Source organism: Gallinula chloropus, assembly GCF_964237585.1.
Source record: "Gallinula chloropus genome assembly, chromosome: 5".
NCBI lineage: Eukaryota > Metazoa > Chordata > Aves > Gruiformes > Rallidae > Gallinula > Gallinula chloropus.
The window spans coordinates 64,323,871-64,342,697 of NC_140090.1; the positions used below are offsets into that span (position 1 = coordinate 64,323,871).

At 36.6% G+C, this 18,827-nt stretch overlaps 1 protein-coding gene across 1 annotated transcript in view; it reads right to left on the bottom strand.

The window, feature by feature from the left end:
• The window catches only part of PLCE1 (phospholipase C epsilon 1), a 123,979-nt gene that overhangs the window by 69,379 nt on the left and 35,773 nt on the right, over positions 1–18,827 (bottom strand). Inside the window, exon 2 of the mRNA XM_084264921.1 lies at positions 12,241–12,529. Within this exon, the coding sequence (XP_084121047.1) occupies positions 12,241–12,529 (289 nt within the window). The remainder of the gene's footprint in view (positions 1–12,240; positions 12,530–18,827) is intronic.

Genomic DNA, 18,827 nt, shown 5'->3' on the forward strand with positions numbered 1-18,827 from the left:
TATTTTTGTTACGAAAATTTATATTGAGTTTATCCAAATGTTTTGGCCAATCAGTTGATAGCTTTTTGCAAAAGTGATATCCTCAACATAGAAAGCATCAACTTTTCATTCTGAAGTTGATCTGTATTTGTACTTTTTGAATCATGTAATTCCACACAGACAAAATGACAATTTCTCTTGATGTTCAATAGTTTTGGTTTTTGCCAAGTTACAGACACAGCTCTAGTTGTATCTCTGCATACAGGAATTAAAAATATATTTTAGTTTTTCCTTGTCATTTTTAAAGCACTTCACTCTATATATGGTTAGAGAAAATTCCTCAAGTTTTTTCCTCCTGAACACTAAGCATGTGTGCAAAATCCTACCACCATCTTAGAGACAACCAGTATCTGAAGCCAGCACCTCTTTCTTTTTTGTGTCATTGTGTGCATATATTTGAATGGTCTGTTGACAGCGTTTAGGTTTTACATTTGCAAATCTTTTACTTATGAGGCAGACAAGAACTACGTGATTTAATTCAATCCATTCTACTTCACAGTTATTTCAGAACAGCATATTATGAAGATCTGAAACCTGTAAGAAAATTCTACTTTTATATTCATTTTCTCTCTCAAATTTAAGACACTATTAGGATTAAATAAGAGTGCTTTAATGTATGACACCACAAATAAGTTTACAAAATACTAATTACATTTTCTCAGTTAAGAAAGTGCCTACACTGACACAAAACCAGAATTAATGACTGTGATGTAACTCTTTCCAAAAAATATGGCATATGTATTCTTTTCTGACCCCAGTAACCATTTTTTGTTCTTTTTAATTTCAAATTAGACACGGCACTGACTTTTCAGCTTGAATTATTAATGCCATAACAGTTTATTGTGGTTTTTATTAACACTGGTTTTGTTTTATTTATTCACCAATAAAAATGTGTTTTAAAGATCTCTAAAAGGATCTATATCAAGTCTTTAATCTACAAATTCTGGCATGATCTTGTGCAGCTTAGGATGGTGGAGTATGTGAAAGTAAACTTGGATGTTTGGCATATTAAACCCTTCTGAGATTTGCAGAAGTCTCAATATAGTTGTCATGGCTGCAGTTCCATAGCTGGAGGTAATAAGAAGTGGTAGTATTACCTACAAATATCCTACAAAACAAAGTGTGATCAAAAAAACCTCACATAGTTTAGGTTATACGTTTTAGATATAGTTATTTTCAGGTTCATTGCCCAAAGATGTACAATCTGAATTATTCCAAATTCCAATCTGAAACTTCTGGAAACTCATTAAGAAATTTATTTGAAAAAATATTGTAATAATTTTTAGGGAAGGTCATAGATGCTTATGATACTTTGACAGTTACACCATTTTTAAAAGGAAATATCCATGTTCAAGAAATCTTAATCCAACTTCTTTGCAGAACTTTGCAATTTAATTCTGAACAAGCAAATACAGGTGAACAATACCACACCAAATCTTCTCTAAATCTAACAACAATGTTGAAAAGCATTCAAAACTACAGGTTTTCCAGATTGAGATTTCTTTACCACCCCTCAAAGAAATTCTCTCCAAAGACATTATTTCCACCTGTGGCACTATGGTTAAGTCAAAAGGTTTGTATCTATGCTTTACCCTAAAATGTCAGAGGAAAGATAAATTGTAATGGTGACTGAGGAGCGGTGGCAGAGGGAAGAGAGGAGACTCAATGCACCAGCATCAGATCTATCCCCTTTCCAGAAGATCTTAACACCTTAATGTTAACACCTTAATCTTAAAGGATGAAAAATGGACATGAAATTTCCTGTATCAAGTCCATGGGAAATGATGGATAATAACGTTTAATTGCTGTACTAATTGCTTGAACCCCTTAAAATGAATCTCAAAAAGCAATTTAAGGTACTTACAACGTCAAACTGTATTTCTAGTTCTTTTATTGTTGTTTTGGTGATTTGTAGTCACAGTGTATTCACTTTGTGCTTTATAAATCACACTTATTCCAGAATTATTAAAACATATAGTAATGCATTTTTATATATAAAAATTTTTCCAAAGTGGATAAACATTAGAAACATCTGTTAATATGAAGCCTCTTAAATAAAAACTAACCAAATTATGCACTAACAAAAACTCATATATCAGCTTTTTTTCTAGAAAATGCTTGCATCATTCTACCTCAAATTAAAGCTGACAACATCACAAATCAGCCTACCAAAGGTGGGGTCTATGCTGAATTTATAATTTTAAAATTTCTGTAATTAACATAATTTTCCCCTCAATTTCCTTTAATTCTACTAGGTAGATCAGATTTGGTTATCACTGATTGAATACAGGGATTAAAAACACTGTTATTTTGCAATTGAGATACATTTGATATCAGGGTGCTTTTTTTTTTTTTCTGTGCTGTCTAAATCACTGAGGTGAAAATAAAGGTGTTGACAACCAATACAACCTTTCTATTGCAATGGGATACTACCTCTTTGAATGCCTTTAGCTCATGGTACAATGAGGGAAATGGGAGCGTTAGCACATCAGAGACATTCCTTTCACGGAGGAAAATATTATGAAGATTCATTCAAGTTACAAATGCCAGTTTAAAAACATGTGTAAATATTGGTGTTTCTTTATGACCAATCAGGACCAAAATATTTCTTTTACGTGCTGCTAGGGACTAATACCATTCAGAAAGGGAAAATAATCAACCGACATAAACATCTACAAAACACAAACTGGTAACAAGTTATAAACTTGTATACTCAAGATCTAAGAACAAAAGCTTGCCAACGAAAAAACCCCAGAAGTTGGTTTACATTCAAAAATATGTTACTAATTTGAAACACATGAGTGATTTATAAACTTCAGGTAAGCAGATAGTTACCTGGTTCCAGTACTTTGAAAAACTTTTATCATATCTGACATTCATACTTTGTCCAGCATATAACACTTATTTTTGTAGAATAAGAAAGAAACAAAAGTACCATGACACAATTTGATATCAAGATAGCTGCAATGTGAACCGCATAAATCCAAAGTATACCTAAATTACTTATAAATATTTATATTACATTCCATTTCAAACAAGCTGAAATACAACATACACATTTAAGACTCAGCAAGGACTTTAAAATCCTATTGTTTATATTAAATCCCTAATTCATTTTCCTCCTAGCAACAGCTTTAAGTGTCTTTAAAGCACTGTTATTAAATGCAGACATTATAGATTCAACCTTAGATTAGAAGCCTACCTAATCTACTTCCAACTCTGGAAATGAACCTACCCCTTTGTTTAAAATATCTACGTATAATCAGAACCGTGTGCTATGGGACACAGAAATGTAAATCTTACCAGCAAATGTGTCTTCCATTGAATCTTAGATTCCTCCTAATATGCCAGAAGAGCAGGTACTTCCAATATCACAGAAAGTCTGGACGCTGCACTTGTCCAAACTAACAGTCAGGCAACAGCTGCTCAGTTTAAAGCTACAAACTGTGGCAAAACGCATAACTGACGTGCCTTGTGTAAGCCACGAAGAAGACATGCATTTGGCTGGCTCACTGAAAGGTCAGGTTACCCACCTCCCCAGATAAAAGTTGAAACACTGGGATTCAAATGGAAGGAAGTTTAGAAATTAAGGACGAGCGAGCATACATCCTGCTAAGACTAAAAGCATTTGATTTTGACAGCAGAGTTATAAACAAAAGCGATTTAAATTCTTCTGGGTTTTTGTCTTTAAATATATTAAGAAGTAAGTTAGCCTACACCCAAGCTTTTGTACAAGTTATATTTATATCAGTGTTGTTTAAACAGGCCAAAAGCAATAAACGGAGTAAGTTTTGTTTTAGGAAACTTCAGCTGAAGCATTACAAAAACTGCGACATGGGTTTCTTTCTTAGCAAATGCCCTACCTCCACAGCCATCAGGCACTCTGCACTGGAGTCTCTAACAAAACCATTAGCTTCAACGGGACAAAGGGCTATGACTTAGGCAGCAATCCAAAAAAAGTTTCTTTGAGAGGCAAAGATGAAGAAAACCTACCCAAGGGTTCCAGAAGTGTGATTAAGTGTAAAGAAATTACAAACAGAGGGACTTAAAAAGAGCACAGCCTTTCAGGCGGCATCCGCATTAGTAAACTACATAGGCACCAAAGCTCTGCCTTGATCCCAGCAGCCGTTAATATCAGCCTCTGGCATTTTTATCACTTCTTTTCCTCATTCTAACCTTAGACTTGTCTACACACAGTTTACATCACTTTTATAAGCAGCAGGACTACATCAGTGAAAAGTTAGTTATGAAATTTGCTCGAGTACACAAGACTGAAAAACAATTCACTGCCACAAGAAACCTTTCTCCATTTCCCCAGGAAGTCTGAGAGTGCAATCTGTGCAGAACTGGAATGCGAGCAGTACACTTACAGTCACTTTGTTTATACGGTGAATATACGTCTTGTCTGAAAAACCTCTACTGGAGGAACGATCGTGGAACCCCGCCAACGCACCATTATTTTTTCATTTACAATGCCAGCATATTCTCTCTTTAATTGAAAGAATGACAACGTACTGTGCTTTCCAACTTCCACCTGAAAACCGGTATGCTTAGATTTCTGAAGAATTCCTGTTAACTATGATAACAGGAGCTTCCCCATGGGGATACAGTACAAATTTTTTAATTTATGCATGTAAATGCTATCTCCACACAAAAGTACAAAATTAAACATTTTTCATCATTTTAGGGTCAACACTAAAGAAAGTTCCACTAAGTATAAAAGCAAATAACTGAAACCATAAAGAAAAAAATCAGATGTTCTTGATTCTACGAAGAAAACTGTAGAATTTAACAATAAAAATAATGATTTTGTCTTGATATAAATAAAACATTATCCCACAAAAGTTCATTTTTCTTCTAATTTGTTTCCTAGAAACAAAGCTTCAAGGGAATCTTTAGAGATGACTCAAGTCATCTTGAGGCTTGAGGTCCTTGGGGTTTTTGCTTATGATTGACATGCTAACATAAACATACTGAAAAAGTTCCATTCTACACTTCAAAAAGTTCCCATGGACACTACTTTTACAAGGCCCATTCAAACAAATGTTCAGACCTTTGAAACAATAAACAACAATACACAGCTCAAGGACTAACTATCTGCAGTTAGAACCCTATTTCATTTTTCTGAAGACTAATTACGCTTCAGGAAAAATAAGTTTGATTTTAAAACTAGCATGATCTCTCAGCCTTCATCCACAGACCTTCCTCAGAAAGAAGCTCTAACAGCACAGACTGACTCTATGAATTTAAAGGTTTTTCTGCTGTTGGAAACAACAGCTACAGACTACCAACAAAACACTGCTGTAAGCAGAGAATCAGTCACACAAGTTGAAAAATCATCATCACTGTACCCAACTGCCATATGCTATTATTTGAATTAAAATCTATGCAAAACTTTCTGAAACTTAGTTCTGTTTCTTAACCACTCAACTCCATACACTGGTTACAGCATTCAGATCCATACAAACATGTACCTTCTTGCACGGCAAGTAGCAGTGCCTGTTCTGTCCAAAGGAACAATTTTACAGACAAAAATACTTTAGTTGGATTTTTTTCCACTTAGATTGCTTACATTAGTAAAGTTTAATCTACTTATCTTTTCATCTTGCAGTAATACACCTTACTGACCCAGAAAGAGGACGATAAGAAAAGCTATGCTGGCAGAGTTTAATTCTTTGTTTAATTCTACAATGTATTAAACATGTAGAATTGGATTAAAAGAAGTTTTTGTTAAATTTATGTTAGCAAGGAGCTTCTTTAAGTCCTTCTTCTACTGCCCTTGTTGGGACCAACCTGACCATAACCAGGCCTGACCAGACAAGGACAGGTCTGGGAGATGACTGCAGCAGTCTTTTCCTTCTGATAGTTTATGGAGACAGCCACCATAGTCACCTCCAGAGAGTCACAGATGTCCCTTGGTAGCTGTCAGATAACTGCCTCAGCTTCAGGAATCCTGAAATTTCCCCAATATTTTAACTACAAGCCTTGTGCAAAGGGTACAAGAAACAACAGTGGGGAAAACCTGTTTGCTACCCAATCTCTGCTGATGGTAAAGTCTGAATACAGAAAAAAGGTAATCTCTAAATACTTAAGGAGAAGTGAAATCCGTTTTCTCAAGATCAATACAGTCTGCCTCCATGTTCATGACAAGTCAGTTTCCTTCTGTTCCTGGTCAAAAATTGCTGCCATTTAACAAGTTCTGAGTGAGCCTTCTCCGCAAGATGAACAACAGTGACTAAGTCTGATGTATATCACTTAAGAAAGTACCATCAGACATGAACAGCTTTGAAAGATGTTAAAGTGAAAAGAATACTGATACAAAATGTTTGCAGTCTGTCCCATCCTCAGACAACTCCTTTTACTTCCCTTTTGTTTTTCTTAGATTACAAAGCTATGGAATTCATGCTTATAAGGGGGGCAGGCGAGGCCAAGGGTACAGGAAAGGAAGGATACAAATTGCTTTCTAACAATACTCAGGATACAGGTATGAAATACAAAGCACATTTTCATATACTCTAGCTCCTTCTTTAAAATTTAAAATATAAAAAAACCAAAACCAAACAAAAACCAACAAAAATCAACTAAACAAACAAAAGATCCCAAGCTTTGGTTTACTTTCTGCATAAAAACGTCAACACCACATGAACTGTGACAATAACTGAGTCTTCAAATACAATTCAAGTGAAAGTTCTGGCCCATTCACAACTATGAACAAACTTCTGTAACAATCAATTTGTGAGAAACAGAACAGGCTGAGAAGCAGGATTTCCTTTCCATGGGAAGAAATCTGGTTTCAATCCAAATCCCACTGAAGACATTCTCAAAACTTCTTACTAACCAGAAATTCTGAGTTACATACAGAGGTGCTAAAATAGTGCAGCTGAAATGTCTTCAGTGTTCATGCATGAAAACGATTTTCTCTGTAGTAACAAAGATGCTGACAAGGATGTGAACATCACTGACCAGCTGTGGGAACTCCAGGCGTCTGTGGTTCCCGGGAGCCCACTCTCAGGCTGCCCCTGTGCTACCAGGAGTTGCAGAACCTCAGTCGGGAGCCTGACAGCTCCATGAGCCATCTGAGAGCAGGGCTTGCAGGCTTATTGCTTCAGACCCAAGAGATGAGTCTCCTACAGAGCAGAGGCTCTACATGAGTTTTTGAAGAATCTCAGTCCCAGATCCCTGTGACTGGGAGGTCTGATATGTTTGGAAGTCTTCTCTAGAACTAATAACATGGGCAGCTGATCTGCCCACAAGGCCATCCAAGCCCTGGGGACTCAAAGCATTTAGTGTCCTTAGCTACCAAACAGAATCTTAGAGCAGTATTTCCTGGAGTTACAACTACTTGTGACTGTAAGGTTTGTTGCTCAGGTCACTAAACTCCTGGAGGACTGAACATGAAGAACTCACAATGTGCTTAGTGCTAGAGAGAGATAAAACCACGAGTCTATCCCATCATTAGGGACTCTATGCTTGCAAGATCCTTATTTCTGGGACAGATATTACATAAAATCCCTAACTACACAGCATATAAAGGTTCTGAGAAATCTTCCTTATAAACCATGAAGGACACACCCCACTAAAGTAATGGGCTCCTCTTTAAACAGATTATGCAAGAGCGTGCTGAACTTTATCTCCAGGAATTGCAAACATTTTGAAGAAAAAGTAGTGGAATGCTGTCTTGTACCGAAGAGGTCCTCCAAGCATAAATCTGACAGCCCTTGAGATCTTTTCAAGAATAACTGGTACAGACTTGGTTTTAATAAACAAATTCACTTCCACTTTTGAAGCTGTTTAAGAAGTACTGAAAATCATTTCAAGTGCAGTAATGATTACTCTAGAGTTGACAATAGTATAAATTGTGTCCACAGTTTCATGTCTCTACTGGAGCTCGCCATCACAAAACTAAGGAATGGTTTTACCTGGTGGAAGACACCCATCTACTCGACACAGAGCTTGATACCAAGTTACACGTCTTCAGCACAAGACTGGATATACTCAAAGCAGTATGAATCTGGGCTGCCCCTTAGAGCAATTCAGAAATCATGAGGAGTGGAATTCAGCAGTCCAGACACTCTATGTCCCTTATGCATTGCTTTTCTACCACTTTCAGAGTGAACTTAAGCTGACATGTAACTTTCTAAATGACTTGTGACTTTCTTCCCACTAAAAATGCAGTCCCCACAAAGCCAAAAGGCATGAGGGTAAGCCACCAGGCTCTATGCCTGCTGCCCAGACACGTCCCATTAAGTGATATTCCCCAGTTTACAGCCATGCATTTAATGACATTACTACATTGAGCCTACACATGAACTCCATAATAAAACATTGGAGATTTGTTCATTTTATTTTTACAAGTAGAATGGAAGCCCTCCCTTACAGGTTCAAATAGCTCTCATGAAAATGTTGCCATCTCTTACTGAAAAAACTGTGCAGGTGGATTACTCGACTTCTCCTTTCAGTGCTGGCTTCTACGTCCACCAGCATGTCATGTTTCTGTGACAGCACAGGAAAAGAACTTCCAAAAGAACATGGTCAGAACACAATATTCCCCAACCATGACCAAAAAAAAGTTTGACCAAGCTGTTTCCTAATTTGGAAAAGAAGGAACTACTTATTTAAAACAAAATTTGTTGTGAATTGAAGCCTACAATTTTATGTTTACTTGCAAGGTAACTAACTTAAACTAAACTTTGTTTCATAAACATTATCAAGACACCTTTTTCTTCAAATCATTTGTCACAGGTAATTTCAGATGAAGATGCATATATAACCCTCCTACTTCCAAACAGTTTCCAGAATAAAACTAGAATTACCCAGATAATATATATTTTTCAATCAAATAAAATGTATTTGCATAACACCTGCACAAAGGAAATGGTACATCCAAATAAAAAGCATGACAATGTATAAATTGTCAAAACCAAAATATTAATCACAGCATATTTTATATACCTGTTTTTTGCCTCAGTTACAGGTAAATATTTTCATGAAGTCCTATTAAGTTACTGAACTGAAATGCAAAACACATATACAAACATCTAAGGCAATTTAAAGATCTCTAACTCAGGACACACTCTGACAAAATTAAGCATTCAGTGGCAAGAGTATTTTTCATTGTTTAACACTGTAAGTAGTAACATGCAATGCTTTATGCTTTATGTAGCATGTCTTTATAAGGTAAATCTGTTTAACTGAAGCCACCACAAAAATGTTTTACTATACTTCATCATAAGAATACTCCAGTTCAGATCTGAATACATCAGTGACAGGTTGTGTCTCTACACTGCACTATCCTGCACAAACCAGACTTCTATGATTTCTTTCTGAAAGAAACGACCATCACATCAGTTCTGGCCTGCACTTTCATCAGGAGCCTTATGCTTGGGCCTTTGATTGTACTATGACAACTTCCTACGTATTCCTGCACTGCAAATCCTTTTTCAAGTACATTTTTAAAGGAAAAAAAACTCCTAAGACACATTCTAATACAGAAAGTAAATAAACGAAATACAAAGACCTGAGAACCTATGCATGACATTTTTGTGGAAGCAAGCCAACACTTCAAAACCTGTCCTGTCACTGCTTGTGAAACACAGTAACAAGAAAGATTTGTTATTCTTGATCAAAACAGTAGAACCAAAATCAGAGCAGGGGTCAGTCTTCTTGCTGTTCTGATACTAATTCAGGACAGTGCACAGAACTGAAATTACTACATGGTTACTAAAAACCTCTCACCATCAAAGCACATATGCCTTTTCATCTCCTTGTCTCTTCTCAACATAATACTCTTAGCTTGTATAGACTGCTTGGTATCTTGTATGAGAGAGGTTGGTAAGGCACTGATGAAATGCACAACAGTTTGAAGCTTCTGGGGGCTACACACCACAAATACCGATGGAAACAGCACCATCACCATTGTAATGGTTTTGGCTGGGTCAGTTTATTTTCTTCAGAGTAGCTTGTAGGGGTTGTGTTTTGGATTTGTGCTGAAAACTGTGTTGATAATACAGGGATGTTTTCGTTCCTGCTGAGCAGTGCTAACACAGAGCCAAGGCTTTTGCTGCTTCCCATGCTGACCTGCCAACAAGTAGCTGGGGGTGCACAAAAAGCTGGGAGGGGACACCTCCAGGACAGCTGACTCCAACTGACCATGGGGATATCCTATACCATATGACATCACGCTCAGCAGTAAAAGCAGGGCAAAGAGGAGGAAGGGATGATGGTGTTTGTCTTCTCAAGTCACCATTATGTGTGACAGAACCCTGCTTTCCTGGAGATGGCTGAACATCTGCCTGCCCCTGGGAAGTGGGGAATGAATTCCTGGGTTTGCTTGGCTTGCATGCATGGCTTTTGCTTTACTTATTAAACTGTCTTTATCTCAACTTTATCTCACTTTTACCCTTCTGATTCTCTCCCTCATCCCAATGAGTTGGGGCGAGGGGTATCATACCCATGAATAAAAACCACAGCTCTGAATCTGGAATACTGTTGCATTTCCTTCCTAATGCTAACATCTCAGTTAATAACATCACCAAGTTTTTAGAGAGAACTCTGTTGCTGATACCCTTGTAATTTCTCGGATATATCACTGTAATATACCTGAACATGAATCTTCCACATGCAGAAAACTTCAATACCCTAAAGCTGCAGCCCATCTTTTCTTCAAAGGAGACAGACACCATAGATCAAATCTTTACTATATACAAAGGTTGTCTGTGGAATTGCAAATCAAGTTTAAGATCTGGGTCTTTAAGCTCTCACATCCTTGGGGTCATAAGTATACACCATATAATACGAGCACCACAGGAAATCCCCAAACTACTGCAAGGTGTGCTGGTACACAGAGTCACTAGCAGTCACTAGCTCAGGCACACAGATACAGCCATATTAGCATGGCAGCGAGCCTAAGCTAAATGTGCAGCTACTTCCCATTTAAGAACTTGGTTGGAGCCTGAAGCTCTGCAGTAACAGTCTCCAACTGGGCGTTTTGGGCACTGCAGCAACATGCTCCATGGGAGGCTGACATTCATACCCAGGGTATGGAATATCCTTGGTGTCTCCATCACATCAGGGACATCAAAACCCTGTGTTCTCCCACTCTGTAGGAACAAGGTCCACCACACTGCACCAACAAGTACACAACTCCGTTCTTTTAACCTTGCTTTCCAGAGCTGTCACGAGGAATGTAAATGTTTATTTTTTTTAAAGCATTCATCTCTCCAGAACAAATAAAACCCAAACAAAACTGGACACTATGCAGTATATATATCTGCCTCCCACAGCTGATGAGGGCTTGTGAAGCTTAGTAACATTGCCCAATCTATTACTAAAATTCACTCAGATGCTACAGTTAGCCACCTGCACCTGTTTTCTTAGACCATTTTAATGCCTGCCTCTGCCATTTGATTCATCTAAAGAGAGACTAATTAAAAGTAGAAAGGGCCAATTTTTGAGATTAAAACCAACAATTTGATCTGAGCACAAACTGCATCATTATTTGTCTGCAAAAATGAGGTCAGTATCTGCACTGGTTAAGGGACTGCACTGAGAATTCTGTACTGATTTTGCCACATTCCTGTAAATTTTGGGGTGAGCCCTAATATCCACGTGCCTGGATTCTGCAATTGTACAACTGAGACAGGACATCCTTTGGTTACAGAGTATCAGATGATGATAAATCCCCAAACGTTGCTTGAAATTATGTAAGACTATAAGGATGATAGATCCAGAAGGCAACCAACAGTAAATCATACTTAAAACACAGTGCTATGCTGACAACTGGTTGTATAATGGCAATAACTGAGTACATACTCCTTTCTCAAGTCCTGAACCAAATGAGCCCATGAGGCAGGAGCACTTGATAAATGTGAAATACTACACAAAGGAACACCCTTCCAACAGCAGCTTAGACCAACAGGATGCAGACAAGAATGTTTCTAAAAAGAAAACTGAAAAGGCGTCTGTTTTGCAGTAAGAACCTTTTCAGTTTCACATGCAATTTTACGTTACTGAACTAACATAGCCAGTTATTATGACACATAATCATTGTAAGGAAAATATCTGAGAACATAAAAACCTTTTTTATCTATTAACTTGATATATGAGTATAGAATCTATAGAATATTTCACAGTATTCTATATTTGAGAACACGGCCTATACTTAATAGTGGACATTGTTCAAAAACATTAAATCTTCCTTACCTTTAAGCATTGTTCTTCCAGTTGATCCTCCGAAGATATTTAAAAGACCACTTCTTGCTCCTAATGATGTAGTTGCTTCTAATAAAGCACCAGTTATATAGTTAGAGAGGGCAGTCCTCTGTAAAGTGGCACGATATCGACAGCAAGCACATGTTACACATGGTTTTGAACCAAAGCCATCACCTCTGCATATACAGTCTGTATCAAATGTTGGGAGCTTTCTCAGAAGATGAGGAAAATATTCTAAAGTATCTTCTGTTCCTTCTTCTTCTCTCACTGTGCTGAAGATCTGTGAAGAATGCAAAAGCATGAACTGTTAGTTCATTTGCTAAAGACAATCAAAATCAAAAAATTCCAAACTAGCATGACTTCTTGTAAAGTTCAACAGCCTCTACAAAGAGACACTATGTTAAAAGACTGCAGTTATGCATTAAACCTGAAATATCTATGAATCCAAAACTGATCTGTGAAGATTTTGAGTTCCCAAACAGGCTATTCAGATAAGATGGCATTCTGGCTTTCAATCTATAGTTAAAAGCATTCACATGAAAAACAGTTTTAAGGATCACCATAGACAAAAAAATGACACATCAGTACGTCTGGTCAATGTTTAAAATAAAGATATACACAAAATAGTCTTATGACTATTAGATCTATTGTACTTTCAGTAAAGTCTTACAGATATGAGTGGCAGAAAAACAGATCTACTCAGGGTTTGTAATTTTTCTTGCTGAGTGGGGCGGGGTTTTGCAAACGGAAATGGTTTTAATCACTGTGAGCAATCTTTCAAAACGTTCTGGTGTCACGTTCATTGCATTACTTCCAGCCTACGCACAGGTCCCCTATCTAATATTGGTTTAGTACTCTTTTTCCAATATTTGTGCTAACACACTAATGAATTTCAGTCTGTGGCTTAGCAACTAAGTAATGTTTGCTTATTTAAAAGAGTCTAATGATCAAAGCAAGAATCTGGAAGAAATCTTTTCATTTAGTATACTAGGAGAGGCTTGATTCTTTGCATTCTTGTATGCTGACTTACTGATTAACATTAATAATTTGTTTCAATTATCTGTGCTTTGCAACTACAAAGTGTAAGCTACCACACTGAAAATTAACACTGGCAAAGGTCATTATAACTGCTACCAGGACAGGTGCTCTCCTGAGGTTGCTGCTCAGCAGTCCTTAGATGGGCACAAGAAACACCTTGATGGCTTAATGATTGTTTTTTGTGATTAATGGCTTGTTCCTTGTTGCCATTCTTCCCCAGATATAAAGAAAATACAGCTATCCATCAACATGGCAGAAATCACATCCAGTCCTGCAATGCAAGCATGCATCTGCTCAGTCAGATGATAAGAAATTGTTTGCACAGCCTGGGTACACCACATGTCAGAGACACTGGCACCAAGGACACATATGTGTTCAGCCACGTAACCAAGGAGGGAAGCAGCTCCTGGCACAGGGATCTGCACACATGTACACTTCTTCCCTGAGACCTGCATTTACCCTGCCATGTAGGTAAGGAGGGTTCAAATTCCCTGCTGCTTCAAGTTATCTCAATATATACAAACTAAAGTTGCGAAGAATGATGTAATTCTTCCATGTAGGTAAATTTGAAATTGAGAATAGCAGAAGCTGTACTTCAGCTACCAAATTAAAAATTTGACAATTTTTTTTACTTCTTATTTGGTTTTATAAAAAGTAAAATGTAATACAATGCAATATTTGTTAAAGCAGGTTATTTCTTAACTTAAATTTCTGTGTTAACAATTTCTTGGGGAAAACAACAAAATTAAATCAAAATACAATATTATCTAGTGATGTAATTCAATGATTTGAAGAAGAACGCAGACATTTTTTAAAATAAAAAAATTAAAATCTCTTTCACATGTTGTCTATGACTTTTATAACTTGGTTCCACCAGAAATATGGCTTCTGTGATTCATTACACAGTGAAATGCTGTGGTATCTATTTCCCACCCCCTCCTGCAAATTTTCCAAAATTTATTTGGTATGATACCACCAGAAATATTAAGCCTATATTTGAGTCTCTTTATTTCCTTTTCTTTGGTATACATCAGTCTTAGGAACTCACACTCTTCAGTAAGAACACTGCTCACCTCCACCTTTCTCAAAAAGAAAACGCACTCCTAGACTGTGCGTTATCTGGATACAATAACGGTCAGACTTCTTAATCAGTTAAATAACAGTGGGGTGTGCATATGACACACCTTTCCAAAAGGCACACTGTAAAATAGTGAACCTTCCTCACCCATGGGTTACGAGTGTGCCACATGTAGCAGGCATAATTAGTCTTTTTCGCTTGTTTAAAAAAATATTTAGTTAATGAAAACAATTTAACTTCTCAAAACTGGAGTTACCTTCCAAAATATTTTTTAAATTGGGTTCTGCAACTTATAAAGGCATGTTCTGTTGCCTACACAACTAAAATTTCTTCCAGCTGCCAAAGCAAAGAAACCCTTTGTTGACAGAAATAGGCGACAGTGTTTTGCTGGAGAGATTATACACAGAATAATGGTGTTAATCTCTTTTGTATAAAGTAGACTTCAGGGCACTAGCTGTCTCCAAAGACTCTGTGCTTCATACAACATTTTCAAATACTGTTTGTTTTGATGTGTTAAAGCTCTGAATGTGTTACTTCTGCTGCACACAGATGAGGTTATGAAAAAATACAGACTTATCAGCCACTGAAAAGTACTGAAGCAATCAGAATAGGAACATATCTCTCAGGTAACAGAAAATTTCCTTTCAGTGAGATCGCACCAGTCAATTAGAGAAACTAAACCTTGCCTGGGAGGCAAGAAAGTTGATTCCAAGCCAGGGCTTACAGTTCATCCTAGCAGATGTAGTTGTATTGATCTGTATTGCTACCAAAGAATGATTACTATAATTAAAAATTAACGTGAAGCAAAAAGAATAAAATGCAGCACTAAACTGATAGCTACCTGTCATAAAACAACCATTCACGAGGGCGTATGGCTCCTCATTCACTTCTGCCCTCCATATGAAATAAAACATTTCAAAGCCACCTGCAGTCTGATGCTGTGGTATCTGACATACTACATATTTAGCAGTAATTTAGAAGAAACTGAGGACAGTATCTGGATCTGAAAATATTGTGATATTAAACATACTTCAAATTTCTTTATAAGTAAAGTCCTGATTCTCACAAGGAATTTAAGGTGACCTTATTGATACCATTGTATTGAGGATACATATAAAAGGTAACATTTCTATATACTTATAGATTTACTTTAGCCAAGTAAAACTTACATTGTAATACTTTTCTCTTTTTTTTCAATTATACTTTTAAAATAAGAAATGAGCTGAAATACATAACTCCATATACTAATATCCCACTTTTCCAATGAAAGTATACTATGGTTTTGACAGATTTTTGCTTTCCTGTATTTTTTAAGATATTTTAATGGTAAGTAAAAAGAAAATAAAAATTACTTGAAACAATTTTCCAGAGTGCTACAACAGAAAAATATGTCCTCCAACTCAAAAATGAAACTTAGCATTAAAATAAATAATAAATCCAGGCAGAATTCCATCCTTGTAGTTTTACAACCAAGTCCATATTTGGAAAATAAATGAAAACAAAATATATTTTTCAGCTCTTATTAAAATGTGCAATAAATCATCAAAATGTTACTTTTAAAAAACTCAGCTTTACTTCTAGTAACTTAAAATGGTATCTGCAAGTACACTTATTGATAACCTTCAGGCAATAAAACTCTTACAGCGACAACACACATATTTTGCTAAGATATTCTTTAAAAACAACTGTAAGAATGAGTATCACATTCTAGCCTCTAAACTATTCTACATTTTACTTATAATCTATTCTTCTGTTTAAACATCACCACAAGTGTAAATTGCACTATGTCCTCTTCACAGTCTTTACTCTGAGTTCACCATGTAAAGGTGGCAGAAACCTAAACACAATAGCCATTCTTACCCCAACTGCTTATGGCAGGTGCTCACAGAGTCACAGAATGACAGGGGTTGGAAGGGACACATTCCCCCAAAATGAAGCTGGCGTTCACAGGTGCTGCTGCACTGGAAATACTGACTATAGCAGTTCATAAATTAATTGTTCCAATTCCTTACTTCAATTTACATCTATCTCTTCCTGTTTACTGTAATAATTTATTCATTCCTCCTTTCATATTTTTTCTGCCTCGGGTATTTAGCTTAGAACCGGGGGCATGTTACCATTTTGCCAAACATCCAGCACTTGCTCCACACATATGAAACCCAGAAATTGCAATCAAGAAAAGAACAAAGATTCCTGTTACTAGGAAGTAGGATTCATTTCTCTAACTTTTATCATCGTGATAAAGAATGCATGTACCCAAAACATTTATTGCAAAGAACTGTCAAGAACAGTTATGCTTATTGCTACTACACTATAAAAATATCTGAAAATGGGCCCTAAAGGGGTTGTTAGTAATTCCCTACATTGTTTCTGAACAGCATCTGTCCAAACTCTTTCCAAAAAACCTCCATCAATATATCCTGTATGACCAAAATGAAAAACTGAAGTATAGTTGGTATGTACGTGTGTGTATACATATGTGTAAGCATATATATAAATACACATATGTGTATATGTAGGTGGTACTACAGATTCCAGTCTGCCTTCCTGACTGTTAACCTACAGAGCATTCCTATTATGGAGGTCTGCCAACAGCCTGTGCACAGCATTCCTGTGACACAAAGCCTTCATTTGCTGCACATTTTTAAAATAATTTTAAATTCCTGTAACCCATAATGATATATTAGTAAGTAAAAACTCTCAGGATAGTGTGTCTTGAGGATCACTTAAATATCTCCTTTGGAAATACAAAGGTTTTACAGAATATATGAGCCTAAACACAATTAGCAGTTATCACAGGATATGCTGCTCTTTCCAAATCTGTTCTGTTCCAAGTAAGATTTCATTAAAATGAGTAAATTCTGATTGTGATCTTTCCTTCTGGCACTGCAGGTTTTGAGAACAAAATTCTCATGATTATCAACCAAATGAAGGTAACTGATCTCTTGGAAGTCATGACCAAGGTTGTACATGTATTACATCATATACAGCAGTGTAATTCACGCATCTATAGCGTGGCATATAACAGCAGTCTGCTAAGAAAAAAGCACTCTGGACAGGAAGAAAGGACTATGTGTAAAGTGAATTTGGGTGGAAGGGGGGGAAGCTGAAAAAGGGAACATACCAGAATGAGAATATGCTCAGAACAAAAGAATCAGGCATTAATGCACAGTTAGCCAAGTCTCCCAAATGGTACTCTAGCATCATACTTATTTATGAGTATGAGGATCTGGAGTTTTCTCAGGTTTATTTCCTTCAGATTCTGACCAAGCCACAGTGATTAGCCCATGACATTTCAGGATCATTGCTAACATACAAATGCAGAATAGATTACAAAATGCTGTTTTGTAAAGACGTTGCCTCTTTAGAGCCAGACTTGACACTGGCAATTTTTTTTCTAAGGATGTTGTGGAGTCAGGGGGGAGGGTGCTAAAAAAATAAAAATAAAAAATGTTCTATTGCTCCTTACTAGTATCACCTTTTAAAAATATGTTATTTTAAAAGTGGAAATAAACAAATTTTCTAATGAAATTTCTATTAAAAAATGACTTCTTCCCAAAATTCTTACATGAAAAATTCCTCATCTATTTAATCTCAAAATACCACCCAAGATTATTCTGTTCAAACAAGAGTGAGGCTGCAGCCAAGGAACATTTCTTTTAGCTACAAATATAAAAGCCATTTTGAACATAATTATTTTTAACATTTATCCCTTGATCTAGTTCATTGTGAGAGAACCAGTCACTTAATTACTCCCTGAACAATCTTATATTGCTAACCACTTGATTTTCAAAGATGATGGAACAAACAACTGTCAGTTGGGATCTGCAAAAATGCTGAAAATCTGAGCAATCTATGAAAAAAGGTCTGCCACTGATCTGGGATTTAAAATTGGGTCGTGTGAACTCATGAAGACTTCTAAGCCAATGCTAAATAACTACTGACCCTGCTTTTAATCTAGCTAATTTTCAAAAATAATTCCTGCTGTGCAAAAATAGAAATGAGTCTATCTTGTATAGTCAATTCTCCACTTTTCATTTACAATTGTGTAGTCTGAGTAAACATTAGAGGTACAAAGACACTTGGATGGTGCTCTGAATGCCAGCTCTGGATACAACACCACAGCTTTCCAACCTAAGCTAGCTTTAAACAAACTACCTGCTCCTCAGCATTGTATTTGCCAAATACACCACTTCTGGGAAGGCTTGCTTGTTTGTGTATGCTTATTGCTCACAAAATCTAGTTACAGTGCTTCCTTCATCAACTTCCTCTCTGTGTTCTCATAGAACTCATGCATCCCTGCAGAGAAATCCACTACAAAATTTGGTTAAGACGACAGCAAGAAATCAGATTCTGTGCAGATGGATATTTGCAATGTCAAGGGAAAAAAAGCCCTTTCAATAAAAGAAAACTAAAAGCTACAGCAAAACTGGTTGTATCGCATTTTCTAGAGCCACTACTA